A 22,189-nucleotide genomic window follows, 5' to 3' on the forward strand; every position below is an offset into this window, starting at 1 on the left:
GTCGTTAATGTCGTATTAACCGAATTCTTCTTTAAGTCTTCAAACCAAGTGAATCTCAATTTTTCTAAAAAAAAAAAAAAAGAAAGAAAAAAGAAAAAGCAATTTCAGTGTAATTTTCAGTCTCATTCGAATTGTCAACTCCTAATTGTTAATTTTCAAACTACCGTGAACCAAGTGGATTTTAATTTTCCAAAAAGAAAGAGATACAATTTCAGTGTAATTTTCAGTTTAATTGTTAACTCCTGGCAATTGTTGTTGATTTTGCAGTCAACCTTCAGTGGACAGGCTCGATTGAAATTTTTGCTAAACGGATGTTTGATAAACGCGCGATGTAAATGTAGTCGTTCGACGGACGATCGTAATGAGAGGGTCAATAATTTGTTGGACGGTCACCTGGCAAACACGAGAATTGACAATTCAGCGAGTAATCCTGTCGGACGTCAGTCAGACATTTGTGTTAAACACGCATAGCCAATTCAATAAATAATCCCGAACGAACGTCAATCGATAATTTCACAAATAGTTGGATCAGGCATGCATTAGCAATTTAATAAATAATCCTGATGAACATCAGCCGGTAATCCTGTAAATAGTTGTGTCAAGCGTTACGCTGCTGATTTAATAAACAATTCCAACAAGCATCGATCAATAATTCAACAAATAGTTTCCAACAAATCCGAATTAATCTATTCGACGTAATATCGAATGATAATAAATGCAGGCTCGTACGGAACAATTAAATACGAAGAATACACGTTTGATTGTATACTCTTGCGGAACAATCCAATTACATTCTAAATTAATTTAATTACACTCCAGAACCAAGTTTCTGATCATATTAATTAGAATATTGTTAATATTTGCGTTCTAAAATAATTTAATTATGTTGAAACGAGCGGGTAATAATCGACTGCGATATTGTTAAATTTTGTTAAAAAAAAAAAAAAAAAAAAAAAGGTATTTATTAAAACAGAAAAAAACACAATTTTAAAATAGAGAAAAGCGCATCTATTAAAACAGAAANAAAAGAAAAAAAAAAAAAAAAAAAGGCGGTGAAAAACGGAAAACCGCGTGAAATTCCACTGCTCGCATTTCACTTACACGTAAGTGCCAGCCCCGGCCATTATCGGTGGAAGTTTAACGGTTCGTACACCGATTGGCGGTTTGCCTGGACGGCGCGAATTAACATACTCGATGCTCGGCTCCCCGGTAACCCCCTGGTTTACCGTGTTCACCGCATTTCGACGCTTTCCATCGATCCCTCGTTTCGCGGGAATTACGAACATCCTACCACACCAGCCATCTCTGATTTTCCGCGCCGGTAATCCTCCACCGGCAACCGATACCGAACCATCTCGCCATTATCAGCTATTATCTGTGAGGACGGAGGGAGGGGTGGGGAGGGGGGAGGGGAGTAAAAAGAAGAAACTGAAAGACGGCGAGATAAAGAAAATTACCTTCTCTTCGGAATTGTCTTCTGCGGCGGCTTGAGGGAATTTTCGATAGAAAAATATTTGATAATCTTTCTACAGTGATATGTAACATTTAATTGCAATTTGCTTCAATTGTGATTGCAATATTGTATAATTTAATTAATATTAATGATAATGATAATATTATGTGCATTATAATATTTAATATTAATGACGGGATTGCGATTGAGTGAGCAGTCAGGTGGAATTGTCTTTCCGATTTGTCAGAAATTTTCGTCAAACTTGTAAGAGTCGAAACCCTTGGATTTTCAATGTCTCAGCTTTACGCCCGAGCAATTTGCAATATTTTGTACAAGACGTTGAGACAATTTCCACTTTTTCGATACTTTTTCATTTGAAAGATAAAACCCAGTCTAAACTGTCGTTTAAACAATGAAAATAGGCAACGCTGTGTCTTCATTATTTCACCGAGAATGTTCCAGCAATTGTGCCTGATGTCCAAGTCCACTTAGAAACGGAGATCGGCCACCTTCGACTGTCAATTTTCATTTCATTTCAGGCGCTCTTTCAACCCACCTAGGAGCGAAAGTGCACGCGCTGTTCGAAGTTGGAGCACGTACGCGTGCAATAGTCAGCGAGTTGCAGAGTAGATCGATTATTGGCCAGGCGCGAGTAGTGTAAATCAAGTTCTTATCGGTCAAGGGAAATGGGTAAGTTAGCGGCCGGACAGGTGACACGGGTTTCGGTTAACCGGCAGATAAGGGAATATAAGTAAGTTATTGGCTAGCCAGGTGGAAAGAGGCCGTTGGTTGGTGTGCATGGGCGAGTGAAATAGGTCAGTTATTAATCAGCCAGACGAGCTGTATCTGTTGCTTGTTGTTGTTGGTCAAGGCGAGTGGATAAATTATTTGGCCGGCCAGTGACGGGGATCAATCACTGCTGATTAGATTGAGGATATATCGATCGAACAGGCGAAAAGGGTTTCTGCGAACGTTGGGTCAGCGTCGAAAATATTTCGATCTCGCGGTGAATCGACGATGCATTGTCCAGACAGTGTTTTGTTGTTGTCCCGTGGCCAAGGAGAGCGAGTAAATGTTTGATCAGCCGATGAAAGTAAATTCCTATTGTCGGCCAAAGAGAATAGGCAAGTTGCCTGATCGGAATACGGGTCACCAACGAAATCGAAACAAAACTAGTTTTAGCCTTGTTTGGAAGCCCAGTGCGAAATTTCACTCGGTGATTAATGAAGTGATCGAGGTAAATTTGTAGTCGGACAAGAAAGTCGTACGTATGGTTGAAGAGTACAGTAGTGAGGGGTATAAATCAATGTGTAATGAGTAGACTGTCCCAGTTGTTGGTCAGACAGGTAGACTTGACTAGAATTGGAAAGCTTTCGTTTCGTAATAGTGTAACATCACGAACGTCTATGGTCAACTGTACAATGAATTAGGTTATTCGTCAGACGAGTCAATTGTTAAGAATTTAAATAGAAATGAAAAAAAAGTAAAACTAAAAGAAATGGGTCATTTATAATACTGGGATAAGCTCTCTCGAATATCAGCGAGGTGAGTGGAACGTTTCAGTTATTGACCAGACAGATGACTGATTGTGTGTTAAACATATGTCAATTAATTTGTAATGCATCAACGCGTGTATAATTTTCTAACGAATATTAATATAAATAATAAAATGTATCTGCGAGAGAGGCAAGTAGAACAGATCCACTTTCGGTCGGACAAAAACAGAAATTTCTGTTTAATTCAATAATTTGAATTAATTTGAATTAAATCATCGAATCTAACCTAACCAAATATTTGCCAGAAAGTGTTCCAACTCTATTCTAAATCCGTTCTGTCTCTCCTGACTTTGTTTTGAATCCATTCTATCAATAATAAAGCATACCAATGCCCGCTTCGTGAGCAGATCTATTGTTAATCGGACAGAAGAATAACAATAACGTATAAATTCTCCGTTTAATTTAATAATCATAATATGATAAATTCTCCGTTTAATTTAATAATAAAATCTTCTGACAAATATCTAGTTCGACTGTTACCTCACGGAACAGTCGAATTAGATTCGCTACTAATCAAATTTTGTATTTAACGATCCAACGTGTCAAAAACGACGACCCAACTTAATATGATCTAACAGCCAAATATTTGTCGAGGAAACGCAGTCAGTAGCGGAAACACGTTGCTTCGTAAACGAGTGGAGTAGATCCATTGTAAATCAGCCGTCGCCAGTGTTGCACGGCGTAACAAGTAGTACAAGTAGTACACGGACCAACTTTTCACTTAATTTAACAACCAGAAACAAATGTTCCCTCCTCCCCTCTTCAAAGGAAGAAGAGGAAAAAAGGAGGAAAAAAAAACAGAGAGAGGAAAAGAAAAAGGACGACGAAAAGGAAACGTTGCAACACCGTTCCATAATCGCGTTAGAGGTTCTCCTCCTTCGTTCGCAAAAAGCAACGCGCCGATGTTGGTTATTATTCTTTCGTAATCTAGCAGAAGTCTGTCCGAAACGAGAGCGCACGATTGTGCATCTTCGTTCGAGGTATTCCCCTGTTTTCTCCCTCAGTCTTCTTGATAATCCTTTCTCTTTATAATCCTCGCAGCGAATATTTTACTGTCGACGCTGGCTGGCAAACAATTCCCCATTGTCATTTCCCTCGCTCCCGGTGGGAAACGTTCCGCGAGAGCACGGCGAATTTAACTTCAGCAACAGAAGGAAACTGCGCAAAGGCAACACACACACACATACACACAGAGAGAGAGAGAGAGAGAGAGCTGGTAAGGATTAGACGCTTTCGTCGAATGAAACTGGAGAACGCTTGGGGGATGCTTGATTAATTGTTAATTGCAGCCGGACGAGCCGGTTGTCGTTGCTCGTGTTCAACAGATACCGAGATTATTTACGTCTCGTCTCGTCTCTGCGAAACACTTGGCAGCCCCCTACAGCCCCTCTGTTTCAATTTAATTATAGAATCTTTTGAATTGCCCGGCGACCCGACGCATCGAGCACCTCGGCGCGTTCTTTTGAACAACTTTGAATTTCGGTATTGTCCTCTTCTTTCATTCTTCATCCACTTTTAAATTGACGAGCCGTTGATTGCAGTTGTCACGACTGTCATTGTGATTTCATGTAACTTAATATAACATCCGTATTGTTGTTGGAAAATTGGTATACAACAGTTACTGTCACCTGCTGCGTTATATTGTGATTATCGTAGTCACTGGAAGTTCAATTAATAACAGAGCGCAGCAACAGCGATTCACGGCTGGTCGACCGCGCGTAATTTCGAGTGTCTGATTTTATTTTATTTCACACTGCCCGCTGAGATCAGAATTCCATCGGCGAATAATGTAATTGGAATCGAATTCGCTTCGAAATTAGAATACTGAACGTTATTCGACAATAATTGAATTCAACGTTCATCAGTCTCGTTGATTAACTGAGAGGAAAAAAAGGATTCGACAGAGTTCGAAATTAATTTGACAGAATGACCATCTCGAAATGTGTTCGTGATTTATTATTTACAATACTGTCTAGATCTTACTTTTACCATGCTTCACCTAAGCACATGACACATAATTTTCGTCATTTGAAAAGCGAATGTTCGAAGCCTAAATGACTATCAGCTTCGAACACTATCAACTTCTGTGATAGAGAAAAAGTTGGAAAGTTAAATTTTCATTTAGANNAAATGCAAGAAAGAATTCTTCCTCGCGACGTGATTTATTATTTACAATACTGTCTAGATCAGTGGTTTCTAACCTTACTTTTGCCATGCCCCACCTAAGCACATGACACATAATTTTCGTCATTTGAAAAGCGAATGTTCGAAGCCTAAATGACTATCAGCTTCGAACACTATCAACTTCTGTGATAGAGAAAAAGTTGGAAAGTTAAATTTTCATTTAGAAGAAATGCAAGAAAGAATTCTTTCTCGCGACGTGATTTATTATTTACAATACTGTCTAGATCAGTGGTTCCTAACCTTACTTTCGCCATGCCCCACCTAAGCACATGACACATAATTTTCGTCATTTGAAAAGCGAATGTTCGAAGCCTAAATGACTATCAGCTTCGAACACTATCAACTTCTGTGATAGAGAAAAAGTTGGAAAGTTAAATTTTCATTTAGAAGAAATGCAAGAAAGAATTCTTTCTCGCGACGTGATTTATTATTTACAATACTGTCTAGATCAGTGGTTCCTAACCTTACTTTCACCATGCCCCACCTAAGCACATGACACATAATTTTCGTCATTTGAAAAGCGAATGTTCGAAGCCTAAATGACTATCAGCTTCGAACACTATCAACTTCTGTGATAGAGAAAAAGTTGGAAAGTTAAATTTTCATTTAGAAGAAATGCAAGAAAGAATTCTTTCTCGCGACTGGTCTGGACTGTTCTTCAAAGGACGAAAGATTAATGAGAATGCAGAAATGAGAAACGTCGAGTCGAAGTGTAAAAACGAAATCTACTATCTCGGGGAGGGGGGAAGAGGGATATTTTCGCCGGAAATAATAACGCCTTCGTCAAACTCCGAGGCGTCTGCCTCTCTGTTCGTGATTGCAATAAATATTGCCGTTGCCGTGTTTTGTTGGACTTGCTCGTGTCTTGTCATTAACGATAGAGAGCACGTACTTCGCAGGCGGAAGGTAAATTAATCAAGGCGGCGTTTTGTGGTGCCTCGTACATTATTTGAAGTGTATCGTCTCTGGCAAGATGGCACACGGGCGCAATAGTCGCGAGAATTCGGCAGGCAGAGGCTTTCAACGTAGATGTATTAGCGTTTACCATGCGCGCTGTTATGCGGAATTGCGCGCGGGGTGAAATAAAAATGAAGGAGCGAAAGGAGAGAGAAGGATAAATAAAAAGTGAGTGGAAATAAAGGAAAATTTGAAGGGAAGAAGATGTAGTTAAGGAACGTGCAAGGGAAGGGCAATTGAGTAAAGAGGAATTCAAGTTGAAGGAAGCGTTGTAAAGAAAGATTTTAAAGGAAAATTCAAGTAAAGGAAGATTTAATAAAAAAATATTTTAAGGGGAGGAAAATTCAAAAAAAATGAAAATACGATGAAGGAGAAATTCAAGTTAAGGAAGATGTTCATGAAGAAAAATTTTGAGGAAAGAAAAATTCGAAAAAAGGGAAACAGGGTGAAGGAAATTCAAATAAAGGAAGCTATAACGTTCTTAATAAAAGTTCAGTACGTTTAAGGGAAGAAAAATAAAGTAGAGAATATTTCTTTAGGGTGAAAGATAAAGACCGGCGAAAGAGGGAAGAAAGTGTAATTAAATAAAAAGAGAAAAATTCAAAAAGGAAGAAAATTGGGAATGAGAATTTTTGAGAAAAGATTGAAAAAATCAAATTGAAAGTGAATAATGCAGGTGGTGCGATTCTGTAGGTACGTGAACGCAGTCTAATTCTGGGATATATTATCTTTGGAGCAAGAGGAGGCAGATTGCCTTCAGGCAAGAGACATTAACTGAAGCTTTATTGCATAATAAATTGATGGAACGGTCGATAGCTTTACGCGTTGCACACTCCGGCGTTTGACACTGCCGTCCATTATGCCAGACATGGAGACACGAATTTCGATAGAAATAACCTTGTCCTCCCTCTAATATGACTTCCAGTCAATTACTAGTAGCCTCTGGTTCATTAACGACTGCTCAATTTCGTCTCTGTTGCCCTGCCTGTTTAATAACTCGTGCTTCCCTCCTCGTTGATAGATAAATAAATAAATAAACAAATTAATTATCGCGCGAGAAAGTAGACACGCGTGTAAATAATTATTTGAACGATTACTTGTTTCAGGGGGACGAGTGGAATCGACATTGATCTACGCAGGCTGGATATAGATCAGTGCCCCCTGCCACCTGAATCCACCCAGTTGAACATTTTTGCAGCGAGCGACAAATGCAAAAAACGAACCACCGAGGTCAGTGAATTTCTTATTGTTAGCCAATGGACGATAAGAGATAATGAAATGAAAGTTCTGTATACGAATTCATGCATGTATTAAAAAAGAAAAAAAAAAAATAAACGAGAGATTAGAAAATCAGAAATAAAAGTGCGTCCGATTGAAGTTCTTGAAATCTCTTTAAAAATCTTCCATTTCTTTCACGATTAACATTAAATGTTTTACGTAGGTCAGTTGAATTATTAGTTTCTTCGTTGACATTTAATTATCGTTTCGTATTGCAGTGCATCGCGATTCCAGGACTTGGATTCCGTCGTGGAAGCTATCGATGCATCTGCAAACGTGGTTTCTACTATCCAGACACCAAGTCTCCCAATCGATACTACAATGGCACCGTGATCGAGGAAGAGTTCGAGAAATTGATGATGGTAAGTCTTGAGAATTTATCTTGTATTTGGTCATTTATGGTTCATTAATTATGGCAAAGTCTTAAAAGAGAAACTTTCATTTAAAAAATGATTTTAAGTAGTTTTCCAGTCTATCAATTTATCAGTCTATTAATCTATTATTATTAATCAGTTAGTCCATTAATTTATTATTTCAACCAGGATATCCAGCTGCTAGCCTTACATTTATTATACATTACCTTAGATTATCTTATATTTTATTACTTATAACTCCATGTTAATATGGTTCCATTTAAAGTCTTAAAAAAGTCCAAAATTATTTTAAATCTTCTTTCACTGTACCCTGGTCTATTAACCTATTATTCCAACTAGTCTGTTAAGCTATTAAGCTATCTATTAAGTATGTATTAGTATAATATTTCAATTAGTTTGTATTAGTTTGTTCACTAGCCTATTCGTTTGCCTCAGAAACAATTGAATTTGATCTGTATTCATCTAATCTTCTACAATAACTTTTCTACCAAATTTCAATATCTACAATATCTAAAAGTCAGACGACTCTTAGAAACCTGTACAACTGCTAAAAAAGTTCTTAAATCTTCTCAAACACTTCTAATCCCCTGGACTAATCGACCAATAGTCTGATATGGATTTACAATCACATCAACTGTGAAAGAATTTTACAATTCTAGCCAGTCCCTTTATCTGCAACTTGTCGTCCTTTTGCAAGTAAAAATCATGTACAATGTCAGTCGAGGCAGTCACTTCCAGGTCACGTGACATTCTTTCTTGCAAGGATCTTTCAAAGCAGCCCTCCTATAAATTAACCTCCAGCTTCCCTCGAGTGTTGCTTGGTTAAACGCTCTTGAATCCTCTTTTGTTTCCTCTTTCTCTCTTTTTGTTGATCAGAAGCTTGAAATAACCTTGCCGACCATCTATCATCAGTCACATTGAGAGAAAGAAAGAAAGAGAAAGAGAGAGAAACAAAAATTGAAAAAGATAAAATCTCAATTTTTTCCTTCCGGTCTGAGTCTCGACCCGACAGCCGGACTTCTTCAAGCGTCTCCCTCTCTTAGTGTTGACTCAAGAGTTTGGTACGGAAGGATCTCGGTAGGTTCTGAAGAGGAGACCAAGTTCTCTGGTGCTTTAATACCCAATTAGAGCGTGGGATTCTCCTATTACTTTCTATCCGGGTCAGTAAATAGGTAACACGATATCTTTTGTGTAAATGTTTGCAGTGCAACGTGAAGATTCAGAGGAAGAAGCACGTAAACATTGTTGTTATTAGATTTCGATGATAATCGAAAATGTAATGTGAACTTTTTATCTCTCGCGGAGCATCATCAGTCGATAATTGTACAATTAAATTAGTTAGGCCAATGAATCTTAGCCTAATCAGTCTGCTAGCCTATTGATCAATTACTGAATTAATTTATCAGATTGCTAGTTTGTTAATCTATTAGTCTAAAAGTTAGTCTAAAAGCTATCAGTCTTGCAATTAAATTTCGCCTGATTTGAAATCTATTTATTATTCTCTAGCAGTCTATTAGTCTGTTAAACCAATGAGTCTGTTAGCCTATTAGCCTAATCAGTCTGGCATTCTACTAGTCTATCAATTAATTACTGAATTAATTAGATTATTAGTTTGTTAATTTAACTAGTCTGTTAGTCTAAAAATTATAAATTGATAGTTCTGCTGTTGGAGAATCCATTCTCTACCTCATCCTTAGATCAATCTACAGATGCTTCTCAGTCCCCCATCAGCCTAACAATAAACCGTGATCGAACTAGCTGATCAAATCATTTTAGATCGGGCCACGTTCGTCGAGTTACGTCCGTGATAAATTAGCTTCAGGATAGCTGGTGATCCCAGCCTATCTACCAATCACCAACTCTCTCGTTCTAGTCACCTAATTCAGAGACAGCCCCAGTGCGACTGCCTAACACTGGCGAGAGTGGTCCAGTCTGGAACTAGGCCTGAAAATTGTTTCGAATGGTCCAAGGACTGTGTCCAGCAATTCAGTTTCACTAGGGACCACGCTTCGCCGCGAATAATTCAAAGGGACCAACCTAGTCAGCAGTATACTCCCTATTGTTTCGAACAAAGGGGAATTTCGCCTAGTCGTGATCGCGGACGATAGGAAGTTTTGGTATTAGGTTTCGATGGTCACGGGCGAAAGATCGGTAGATTGTGCGAATTATCCTCTTCGTCCAAGAATTTTGTGAATTCTTTTTTTTTTTTTCAATCGCGCGGAGTGAAAATTTCCATCTTTTGAATTTCAGTGATTCTTTTTCTTAAATTTCTAAGTTTAAGGAGTTTAAAATTTTTTTCTTAAAAAGTTTGAAAAGTTTTTTCCTTAAATTTTAAATTTGAAAAGTTGGAAATTCTTTCTTTTCTTAAATTTTAAATTTAAAATATCCGAAATTTGGTCGATTCGAGAAATTTCAAGTGTCGTCGATTTAAGAGACATTAAATTTGAAAGTTAACTTGGGAAATTTTACGAGATTCTGTTAAATCAATGTTAGACATATTCGAGATGAGCATGTTGGAATTTTTATTAATTTAGGAAATCTCAGGAAATTCTATCGAACTAATATTATCTTACGTTGTTACGTTTGTTAGTTGCAGTATCGATTGTCCGTTTGTATATCAGATTTCTAACGTGAATGAAATTCGAGTCTTGTTCCCTCGATAACTTCATTATTCATATTTCATTCGTAATATTCCAATGGTGTTGCGTTTCCGTGCATTTATCATGCTCGCGAGTTTGTGAAGAATTCTTGGTAGGTGAAATTACAGTCGAGCCACAACGTAAGACCACAATTTTGTTCGTACATTTCCGCTACCTCCACAAATTGAAATACATATTCACCTCGAAGATTCATCAAAAATTTAAAATCCGTATCAAATGTCGAAGCTTCATAACAAACGTCGTTTACAGTTGTAAGTTAAAAACGCAGTAATTATGAAACAAAAATATTGATAACACGATCATATAATATTATTAAATTTTCTTTTCAACTAGAATAACGAATTCGACGTAAAAAAAAAAAAAAAAATCCATCCTTATACGTGCAGCTGTAAAATTAACCTCCGACTTAAATAAACTCAAACATAACTAAACTTAACTAAACTTAAATAGAAGTCCAACTAACAGAAACAACCCTGTTAGTTGTAAAATTACCTCGAAATATTATACAAGGCTGATTCACGTAACTTGCACACCTGAAATAACTTTTATATTATCTGTCTAATAAAAAATTGTTTAACACAATTAATTATTTAATTAACTTGACGATAATTTGTGTACTATGGTTTTCATTCTCGAATGAAACAAATTATTGTACAATATCTCCTCAACCATGTGGTTTAATATTTTTTTACTTAAGAACGTAATATTTTTTACTTAGAACGTAATATTCTTCCGATTCATGAAAAATATATATATGTTATGATTCGACTAAAAAAAAAAATAAAGATGACTCCCCCTCCCAAATGATGAAATCCCTTGAAATCATACAACTTTCGTATTATTAAATACATTTAATTTGTACTTTTTTTATAAATACATAAATTTTTCATTAGACGCGTAATTGAAAAGCGAGCGTGTAAGTCACGTGAATCACCCTGTATATTTCCGAGCAGCGAATGACAGGAACAGTCAGCGAAATCGACGAAAATCGGGCTCTTCGTATTTTTGCCGGTGCCCCGGGTATTCAATTAACACGGGCCGCCTCGTAATTGCTGATAAATGACCGGGGAACACGCGTCCCCTGCAAAAGGCCAGTCCTTGGGTGTAATTAATGCTGCCAAGCCACCGCTAACAGGCAAAAGGTTAAACCTCTCGATGTTACACCAGCCGGGAAACCAGGCGAACATTGCATTCGCCTGTTCTCGGTCAAAAGATGAGAAACCCGCTGATTTTAACGAGCTTCGCGCGACGAATAAACGTAAACGTCGGATATTATAGCCGTCAGAGGGTAGAGATTTCGCTAGAACTCGGTTACGCGCCGTGAAAAATCGTTGCGACGAGGGTCGTATTCGGCGTTACAGACGGTACGTTTATGGTTATGGCGCTTGTTGGACAATGCAGCTTCGTAATCCCTCGAAGGTGATTAGATTCCTTCGCGCTGTGGGGATCGTAGATTTTTTCTTTCTTTTTTAATATTTCGAAGATTCTTGCGCACTTAATTCTTTTTTAATGTTTTATGTATTCAATTTTTTTTTATATTTCGTGTATTTAGTGTATTTTTATATTTCGAAGATTTTCGAGCATTTAATTCTTTTTGAATGTTTTATGTATTCAATTTTTTTTTTTTTATATTTCGTGTACTTAGTGTATTTTTATATTTCGAAGATTTTCGAGCATTTAATTCTTTTTTAATGTTTTATCTATTCAATTTTTTTTTATATATATTTCGTGTATTTAATGTGTATTTATATTTCGAAGATTTTCGAGCATTTAATTCTTTTTGAACGTTTCGTGTATTCAATTTTTTTTTTTTTTTATATTTTGTGTATTTAGTGTATTTTTATATTTCGAAGATTTTCGAGCATTTGATTCTTTTTGAATGTTTCGTGTATCAAATTTTTTTCTTGCACATTTTGTTTATTTAGTTTTTCAAGAAGATACTTTCGAAGTTCCTTTTGCGTGTTTAATCACTTTCGGATATATCGCGTACATAGTTTCCCATAGGGGAAATTTATTTTTCCATTCGACGTAATTTTTCCTTGTCGATAATTTTATAAATCTTTTTCTCCGGGCGAATCTCTTTCACCGAACTAGGCTCGCATATTTTCCCATCGCGATTAACAGTCATTCACGGCAGTAACAGCCCTATTAATCCGGAAACAGATGATTGCTCCCTCTAAAACGAGAATATCGGAAGAAGTTTACACGAATTCGGCGTTCGATCGCGCACCCAATGGAACGAAGTTTTCGTCATCACGTGTTACGCTTGCCCTCGAACAGAAGGGACACGGACTGTATGAAATTTAATATACGAGACCTGACGTTCCCTCGATTAGATACTCGTTCAGAAATGCAAAGTTTCCGACGAAGAATTGGGTCATTTATTTTTCTCCCTTACTCTCTCCATTTACTTGCTCAACGTCGTCTGTGACGTGCAGTTCTGGTTCACGTGACGGGTTAATGGAAAATATGAGAACGAACGTAACCAGGCCGAGTTTTGTATCGCGCGCGCTATACCCCCGGTATAAAGTAATTTTCGTGGCTCGCGTGATTTCCCCCTTTCACGGTGTTGCGGAAAGCTCGATCTTGAGCGATCGCCGTCGTATAATTTAAACAACGATACCGATCTTTCGTTGAAAGTGGTTTGCGAAGTTTCTCCTTGAAATCTTTTCCTTATTCTCTCCTCCCCTTTTTTTCAATACTTTTTTTCCACCTTTTGTCAGAGGAGGTTGTTGAGAAAGACGCGAAGGAAAAAACGTTCGATCGCATCGACCAGACACGCGCAGACTTTGACGCATATACGACGAGGGGGCGGTGTTTATTAACCACTTGCGCTGGCCACTGATTGCGGACCATAACGAGCGACCGAACCGTATACAATAATTCGTCGCTTTCTTTTCGAGCTCGTCGGTGTGACACCACCTGGATGGAAATGATTGAGAAGTAATAAATTTATTATTTGTTTTGCCCATTTTCGTTTTACTTAAATACTAAATTTACTTAAATTTTACTTAAATACTAAATTTACTTAAGTTTTACTTAAATACTAAATTTACTTAAATATACTTAAATGTTTACTTAAGTGTACTTAATTATACTATAAAACTGAGAAAATATTACAATTTCGGAACAAAAAATTCCAAGCTGATCTGGTTTGATTAACTGCCTAACTACCACCGCGATCGAACCGAATATCTTCATTTTGTCGTCCGGTGATTTACGGACGGGATCGGGCGCATTTGACTCGATGACCCGTCCTCGGAATTTTTCGTGGAGAAATTTTCTCTCGGGCAGGAGGGGAAGGAAGTCGTTGGCGAGCTCGAATGAAAAATTGGCGAAATTCGGTATTCGGCGTACTTAACATCGCAGCCTCGTGCCAATGGCTCTCTGCGGAAGACGCGGTATTTGTTGCTCTGGCACGTTGCCACGGAACTCCGCACATTCTCCGTTCGAGGAGAAAGAGAGAAAAAAGGAAGGAAAAAATGGCAGTTTCGTGAGCAATCTTTTTTTCACTCCATCCCTGCTCCTTTTCTCCTCCCAGCCTTTTGTTACGACTGTCTGGGGATTAATCTGGACTCGGTGGAGCTGTGCAAATGAAATAATTTCTATCGCTTTCCAGCGGTAAGTTGCCCCTCTATTTCTCTCTTTTGCTTTCTCAACCACCTGGGAGATGATAAAAAAGTTCGGAGATCGTTTGAAAATTTTAAACGCAATTACGTCGTTTAAGTTTCTTCGTAAATCAAGCTGCGAGTATATACAGGGTGTTTCGTAACTTCGGGAGCTGATTGTACGCCTAAAAGTAATGAAAAAAAAGTCATATAAATATATATGTCCTATTTGTCTTCGTTTGTGAGATATAATGAATTTTATAAACAGAGCAAACTCTAGCAAGCTAGTTTTACCAGGGATGGTACATTCAATTTTCATAATAATCATAAGTGGGATGAAGAAAACCCATATGTTATTGTGCATTCAAGACCATCAACACCAGTTTAGTTTAAACGTATGGGCAGGAATAATTGATAAATTTTTAATTGGATCTTTTTCTCTTGATGGGAAACTAACAGCACGCGTTTACACGAAATATTAGAAGAAGTTCCAGTCGATATTTGACTTCGTATGCGGTTTATGCATGATGGAGCTCCGCCGCATTTTAGCCGAGTGGCTAGGCAATTTTTAAATCAACACTTTGCAAATAAATGGATTGGTCGTGAAGGTCCTATTGCATGGCCTGCTCGTTGTCCGGATTTGAATCCATTAGATTTTCATTTGTGGGGGACATTTAAAATCGATTGTATACGCAACGTCGATTGAAAATGCTGAAATACTACGAAATAGAATAGAGCAAGACTTCCGACAAATTCGAGAAACACCAGGAACGATAGAGAGAGTAACCAGATCAATGACAAGACGCGTGCAGGCTTGTCTTCAAATGCAACGTGGTCATTTCGAGCATCCTTTGTAAAAAGTAATTAAAACAGAAAATTCATTGTATCTCATAAACGAAGACAGATAGGACATATATTTATATGACTTTTTTTCATTACTTTTAGGCATACAATCAGTTCCCGAACTGAAACACCCTGTATAATTTGCATGTAATTCGTTATGCACAATTTTCTCTTTACAATCCTCCAAGAGAGAAGTATTCTCGTATTCTAACTCGTACTTTGCGTAATCTAGGAATCATCATCCGAAGGAAGAAGAAAAATCTAATCTAATTTTTCTTTATATACAATTTTTACATTATTGCCTTCAGTTGTAATTCAACTGATTGTGTTAAATATAATAGTCAATTAAATTATAGAATGACAAGATGTTTTCTTGAGCTTTTCAATCGTAATATTCAACATAAGTGATTAAAATACTGAAAAGAAACAATCGTGTAATCGTAAAAAGAAGAAAAATTGGTTGCAAAGTGATGACTGATCGCAATGGTGGATCTAATCGCGAAAGAAATTCTTAATTCTTAATCCTCTACACGATGTGAGATCACCATTGAGAAGAACGATTCTGTACGATTCTTTTTCATTTATATAACTTGCGATAGTTTCGATGCTTATCAAATCCATTGTACATCGAAACGCTGATGCTTGTGAAAATTCTCGCCGAAAAAGTTTCGAATCTAGTATGTCGTCTGCAACGAAAAATGGCGACGATGATATTCAGCGGCGGTGACGGAATTCATTACCTGGATTCAATCGTCCGTGGCTAAGGTGAATTAAACTTGCGGGATTTGAACTCGCGGCTTATCGAGAACCCCTCGTCTTAATCGATAGGGAATTATTCGAGCGTCCAAGAGTCGCGTCCCGTGCTTATCCTTGGTCAACTGATCGAACGAAAAAGTTACTAGATCCCCTCTGGTAACTACCAATGATATTCCCTAGGCGTGAAAGTTCCTCGGAGAGTTTCTCAGAGAGCGTTCTGCCGATTAGTTCTGATTAGACTGCGGTTTTTTAAACGTGTTTCGAAAATATTTTCAAAGTAATGTCACAGATGTATAATTAAGGGAATGGAACCCTTGGCAGGATTGTTTGTTTCTTTTATGTAATAAATGTTACAACAGGTACAATAATTTTATATATAATAATAATATTGTATTAATAATATTATATATAATAATTTTATAATATTATATATAATAATAATATTATATTAATAATATTATATATAATAATTTTATAATATTATATATAATAATAATTTTATAATATTAAATATAATAATATTATATTAATAATTTTATAATATTATATATAATAATAATATATTAATAATTTATAATATTATATATAATAATAATATATTAATAATTTTATAATATTATATATAATAATAATATATTAATAATTTTATAATATTATATATAATAATTTTATAATTTTTAATAATCCACAATATTTTTATGTAACAAATATCATAATAGCTTTGGATATTTTATATGCTTGTGTTTTTCCACTTGCAAAGTTTCCATAAATGCATAAAAGATCCAGAGCCTAGTTATAACTTGTAAATAACTTTCGGTTAGAAATTAATTACTCTCTGGCAAAGATTAATAATTTAATACCTTACAAAATCAAAGCTCTGATGGGAAAGATAGGATTGAGCCAAGAAAAAATATTTATAATTTACATACTTTATAATATTAATTATAATAGTTGTATTTTACGTGTAATTAGAAAAGTTCTTCCAAACCTGAATCAAAAACTTTTTTAAACATTCAGCCAGAAAATATTTTACACGCGGTTATAATTGTTATACTATACTAGTAAATACTACATCGCGACAATTACTTAATTACTAAATTAATTACTCTCTGGCAAAGATTAATAATTTAATATTTTACAAAATCAAAGCTTTGATGGGAAAGATAGGATTGAGCCAAGAAAAAATATTTATAATTTACATACTTTATAATATTAATTATAATAATTGTATTTTACGTGTAATTAGAAAAGTTCTTCCAAACCTGAATCAAAAACTTGTTTAAACATTCAGCCAGAAAATATTTTACACGCGGTTGTAATTGTTATACTAGTAAATACTACATCGCGACAATTACGTATTTAATACGATTGTACATAAAATTAGGCGCAGAAATTAACAGTTTCTTCCAAGAAAACGGCTCACTATTTTTACGAAACGAAAAAAAGAAAAGTGAGGGAAGAAAAATTAAAGATCGCGTCTCTTTTGACATGTCAAAGAGAGAGAGAGAGGGGTTTTAAAGCGCTGTCAGGCTGTAAATTTTCATTTCCAACGTGAACGTAAGTCTCGCCATCCGAAGGAGAAACACCTCAGGATCAGCCATAAATCACCAGCGTTACGACCAGCCATCCCGCGTCTCGTCCTTGGCTGTTCGGTCGGACACCATTTTTCTCGAGCACCCTATACGTATAACCATCATGCCGGAGTAGACTGTCGGCTCGTTCGTTCCTTCGCGTGAAAATAGTTATCGACAGCAACCACGCTGTCATCCGCACTGTCATTCGAAGTTCCTCGCCGGATTTGACGAGCGCACCTGCACCGGATGGCGAAACGATTTTCCCATTGGCTTTCCAAACGGAACGTTATTAATTCGTCGGGCCGTCCGGGACGGTTAGTATGACGTGTGGAATATGGAATCTTTTTTCGGCGTCGGTAAGGCAAATCCCGCTGGTCAATTGAACCCGAAGGGTTTCAGAACTCGTTGAATCATGGATCAGCTGTACTTTCTCAGATCGCCTTCTATTTACTAAATCCCTCGGGAATCTGTGATAGATTCGAGGAAAGGCGTAACGCGCGAGAGAAAGATATTGATCTCAAGAATGGAGGCTCTCGAAATCGTTGTGTGTCAATTGTGAAGCTGGATTTGAGGTTGGAATCTGGTTCAGAATGCTCGCGAAATATACGGCTCCTTAAATGTACTGTCTGAACTGAAAAATACTATTTACATACTACTTTTGGTTTAATTGAATAATGGTACTTTCCTCAGTTTACGCGAGAATTGGATCTTCAGTGAAATATACAATGTGTGTTTGGGTCTCCCAACTTTTGGAGTTTTCGACGATTGTCAATAAAAAAAAAAAATTACGTGTCAAATATTTTTTCGAGAACTACGTTTATGCCAAATGTCAATGAAAATCGGTGTATGTTCTCCTGTCAGTTGTTGAGCAGGATTTCTTTGTTTCAGCCGTAAGATTTCTTTAATCTTCTGTTCATCGCACGAACGAGCTTCCTCGATTGAAAATAGAGCTCTTCACTCTTAGTGGAAAATTTGCCAAACCCATATGCTCGTGATATATCACATACATCACAGACAAATCTGTCAAACCAGGCCGCTGTCTGTCCAAAGAAGAAACGACGTCAGACTTTCCGAAGTTTCACGAGCTTCCATGAAGGAAGCAACGTCCTTGCTCGTCGACGTCAAATAGAAAGAAGAAGAAGAAAAAACTTTCTCGCCACGATCCGATCGTATCGTAAACACGTGTGAAACCGGGTCACAATCCTCCCAAGGAAAAGTCAACCTCATCTTCGCCCCAATCGCAAACGAAGCTCTACACCGTCCGTAAAAATAGAGAGCCATACTCACCATGATCTTATCCATCATAAACACGTGTCAAAACCAGGTCACGATCGTTCCAAAAATGAAACAACAGCCGCCGCGTCTCGTGTCGCGCTGCTGTGTTGCACGTTGCAGCTTTATTTCTGTTAAAAAAAAAAAAAAATCGATGGCATGGAAGATTACTCGGAGCAATCTGATTCCTTCCTTTTTCAAGCAAGAAAAATTTTCTAATTTTCCTGACTTCCCAACGACGTGTTAATTCATTCCCTGAAACTCTTCTAAAAATTTGTAGAAATTGGCCGTGCGTTTCGCTTGTTCTAAGAATAATCCACACCCTGAATCCGATCGAACTTGGCCCGATTCTGGCCTCTCTGCTTTTCGTTTTAACATTTCGTTGGAACAATAAACGCCAGCTAAATCAATCTGTCGAGAGTCCACAATTTCAAACTACACACAAGTACTCACTGACAGACAAAAAAAAAAAAAGAATTGAAGCACAGAGTTCACTTTTCAGTGGATTCGAAGGCTTCTAAAAATGAAAACATGCCCCCCCTTAATTAGCAGTACCTTAATTAGCAGTGTCGCGAATCGTTGGAACAATTCGTCCTCCAGGTCAGTCAGCCAACGTTGCCTTCCTTCCAACGAAATATCCCAGAAATATCATTATCGGAAACGACGAAATAAACGAGACAATAAAGACCAGATTGGCACTCCTCTCGATTCTATATTTCCTAGCCGAAACGTGCCACCACCAAGGCTGTCGTTGAAAGGGATTATTGTCACTGTGATTCCTTTGTCCGCTAATGTCTCGACGCGTTCACGATCCTCGTTTCTGTTCGCTCTCCTCCCTCGAGTTTCGCTCCCTTTTTCGAAATTGAAAGGCTGCTATTTTTGCGTCTGTGACTTCCCGGTCGGAGAAGGGTCAAGTCAGGTTGGGTAGATTGTGGGACTATTGTCCGCGTTTGACAATGACTTTGGTGGGATTCGTATTGAAGTCTTTATTTCTCTTTTTTCGGCTGGCTCCGTTGTGGAAAATTGGATCACCCGTCCGTGGATTAATTGGGTTTTCCGGAGCTGCTGTTTTCCAGAAGCGTGAAAAACTACCAGAATTTAAATAACCGGAACCGAGCACTTGATACTGAACTGAGACTCGAAAATTCGCACCCTCGCTCGTTCCCCGAGTCTTCCTCCGTTCTTGTTCCACTTCGCTGTGTCTCATTGTAGTCTCGAGATGCCCGAGAATCGAGACATTCACAGAGATTCCAAAGTTTCGCCGACTTGCTGTTAAAACTCCTCGGGAATCGCTTGCCCAAAATTTGGCCCAATTTGGAATCTTCTTCCCCCAGAGGAGTTCCCATTCCAATTCCACTCATTCTCCTGAAATCGGGACTTAATTCCAGCGTGTGGGAATACTCGCGATTCCATTCACCGGGCCGATCCAATTTGCCGGGAATCGATTATCAATTCGTCGACGTCTGGCTGGCAGAGTTAGGCCTTGCCCCCCTTATCTTCGTCGTTCTTTGAACCTCGTTTCTCAGAACTCTCAACGATAAATAATCATTTGCAAAAGTACACAAGTTCTGGAATGCTTTGTCGAATTTTTATAGTTATTTTTCATGTAACTTTTCATGAAAGTTTCGCGGATCCGTTTCTACTGTAATAGTTACTGTAATTGTTCGCTGTTCCACGGTTCTCATCGATCAGTTGGCCGAGCTATAGAAAGTGGAGAACGGTCAAAGAGCCGTTTTTTTCCCCGCGCAACGAGCCGTTTCCGTAATTGTTCGACCATTTGTTTCGCCGGCCGGACGTTCAGACGGTTTTTAAGGCGTCGATCGCTGCTTCATAAATCACTCTACTACCTCCACTTCCATTTAGTGATTGTTCGTTAAGGTCCCTGTTCCTGCCACCTCGTTCTTTGCTCTCACGCTTTCTTTCGCACGTCATTTTCAATTTTTAAGATAATGCCACGCTTGGAATGAAGCCAAGGCCAGGCTAGCTAGCTCCCTCATCTCTCACGTTTTTCTAACTATGTTTCAAGAGTCCCGCTTGGATCTCGCTTCCGCTCTATTTTATTTCCAATGCATAAGTTAAACAATTGGTCGATGAAAAGACATGGTCAATAATGTGAAAAGTAATCTCTGGTTATGGGAAGACTACAGAATCTGGGATAGTTTTATTTTGACAAAATTGGACTACGAATCTCTCTTGGCTAGGTGGTAGATCTAGATGGAACTAATTAGTTTTTACTGTATTATTTGCCAGTAATGTCAGGGCAACTTACGGATATCTACGGATGTAACTAAGGATAAATACTAAAGCTACCGCACGGAATGCAGTTTCAATATTATGACAAAGTTGATACACGATTCTCACTTGGATGGGAGCTGGATCCACATAGAATCAATTAGTTCCAACATCTAACTCTCATCAACGATCAATGATCGTCGGTGATGTCAAAACAGTTACACGAGTGAACAAATACAAGGAAGTTTTAATCTGATAGAATTAGAATTTACAATTAGATGGAAGCTACATCTACTTAGGATCAGTTAGTCCTGAAAAACTCTACTGTATTTCATTTGTAACATATCAGTGAAATAATCGTTAGTGACGTTGAAAGAAGCTACAGTTTCAACAAAGAAGAAATGTTAACATTAATCTTAAACATTCTCAATCTTACATAATTGGTCCATCAGTCAAGATCCAATTGATCCTATCATAACTCACTGTGTTTTATTTATACTGTATTTCATTTGTAATATATGAGTGAAATAATCTTCAGTGATGTTAAAACAGTTTCAATAAAGAAGAAATGTTAACATCAACCTTAAACGTTCCCAATCTGGCATAACTGGTCCACCAATCAAGATCCAATTGATTCTATTATAACTCACTGTGTTTTATACTGCATTTCATTTATAATGTGTGAGTGAAATAATCTTCAGTGAAACGTTAAACGAAGCTACAGTTTCACCAAAGAACAAATATTATCATCAATTTCAGAGAAAATTGGTCCTTGACTCTGACAATTCATCTTGACTTTCAATAGAAAAGAGATGTCAAGATTAGTCTCAAACAACTTCAGTTTGACAGAATTGTTCCACAAGACGAGATCTACACAGACCCAATTGATCCTATGAACACTAGAATCATATATTTTTTTCCATACTCACAGAGTATTTTATTTATACTCCATTTGATGTTTAATAGGCGAGCGACGTTAAAGGAAGCTACAGTTTCAATTTCAGAAAAGAAATATTAACATCAATCACGAACAACTTCAATCTGACAGAATTGGTTTAGATTCGATTGATCCTGCCACAAACTGCATTATCTGATAATACTACCAGAGTGATATGATCGTCCACCATATTGAACAAATATTAACAAGATCGTTGATTCGCGGTATCGTGAACAGTTTCCAATCCTGGCGAGATTGATCCATCTGAGCAAGTCCAGCTCAGATGGATCGCCAAATACCCATGGCAATGGTCCGCTTGTCACTGGTGCTCGTCAAGCTCGACGAGATTGCGCGTCAGAAAGACACGGCAGGCCGGATCGGAACAGAACCTGACACGATGGGATCGGGCTAGGCGGGGCCTGGGTCGTCGCTGATCGTTCGATATTGCTAGCTTAGTATCTGTCCTCCGTGACAGCGTGTCATTTCTGATTACGTCGCAGGCATT

The 22,189-nt window shown here is 37.6% G+C and overlaps 1 protein-coding gene across 1 annotated transcript in view; it reads left to right on the plus strand.

Annotated features, from left to right (window-relative positions):
• Positions 1–22,189, plus strand: part of LOC122531297 (probable G-protein coupled receptor 158) — a 130,414-nt gene that overhangs the window by 35,148 nt on the left and 73,077 nt on the right. Inside the window, exons 3-4 of the mRNA XM_043659099.1 lie at positions 7,257–7,380; positions 7,647–7,790. Of these exons, the coding sequence (XP_043515034.1) occupies positions 7,257–7,380; positions 7,647–7,790 (268 nt within the window). The remainder of the gene's footprint in view (positions 1–7,256; positions 7,381–7,646; positions 7,791–22,189) is intronic.

Source organism: Frieseomelitta varia, unplaced genomic scaffold (assembly GCF_011392965.1).
Source record: "Frieseomelitta varia isolate USP_RPSP 00005682 unplaced genomic scaffold, Fvar_1.2 scaffold_384, whole genome shotgun sequence".
Classification (NCBI taxonomy): Eukaryota; Metazoa; Arthropoda; class Insecta; order Hymenoptera; family Apidae; genus Frieseomelitta; species Frieseomelitta varia.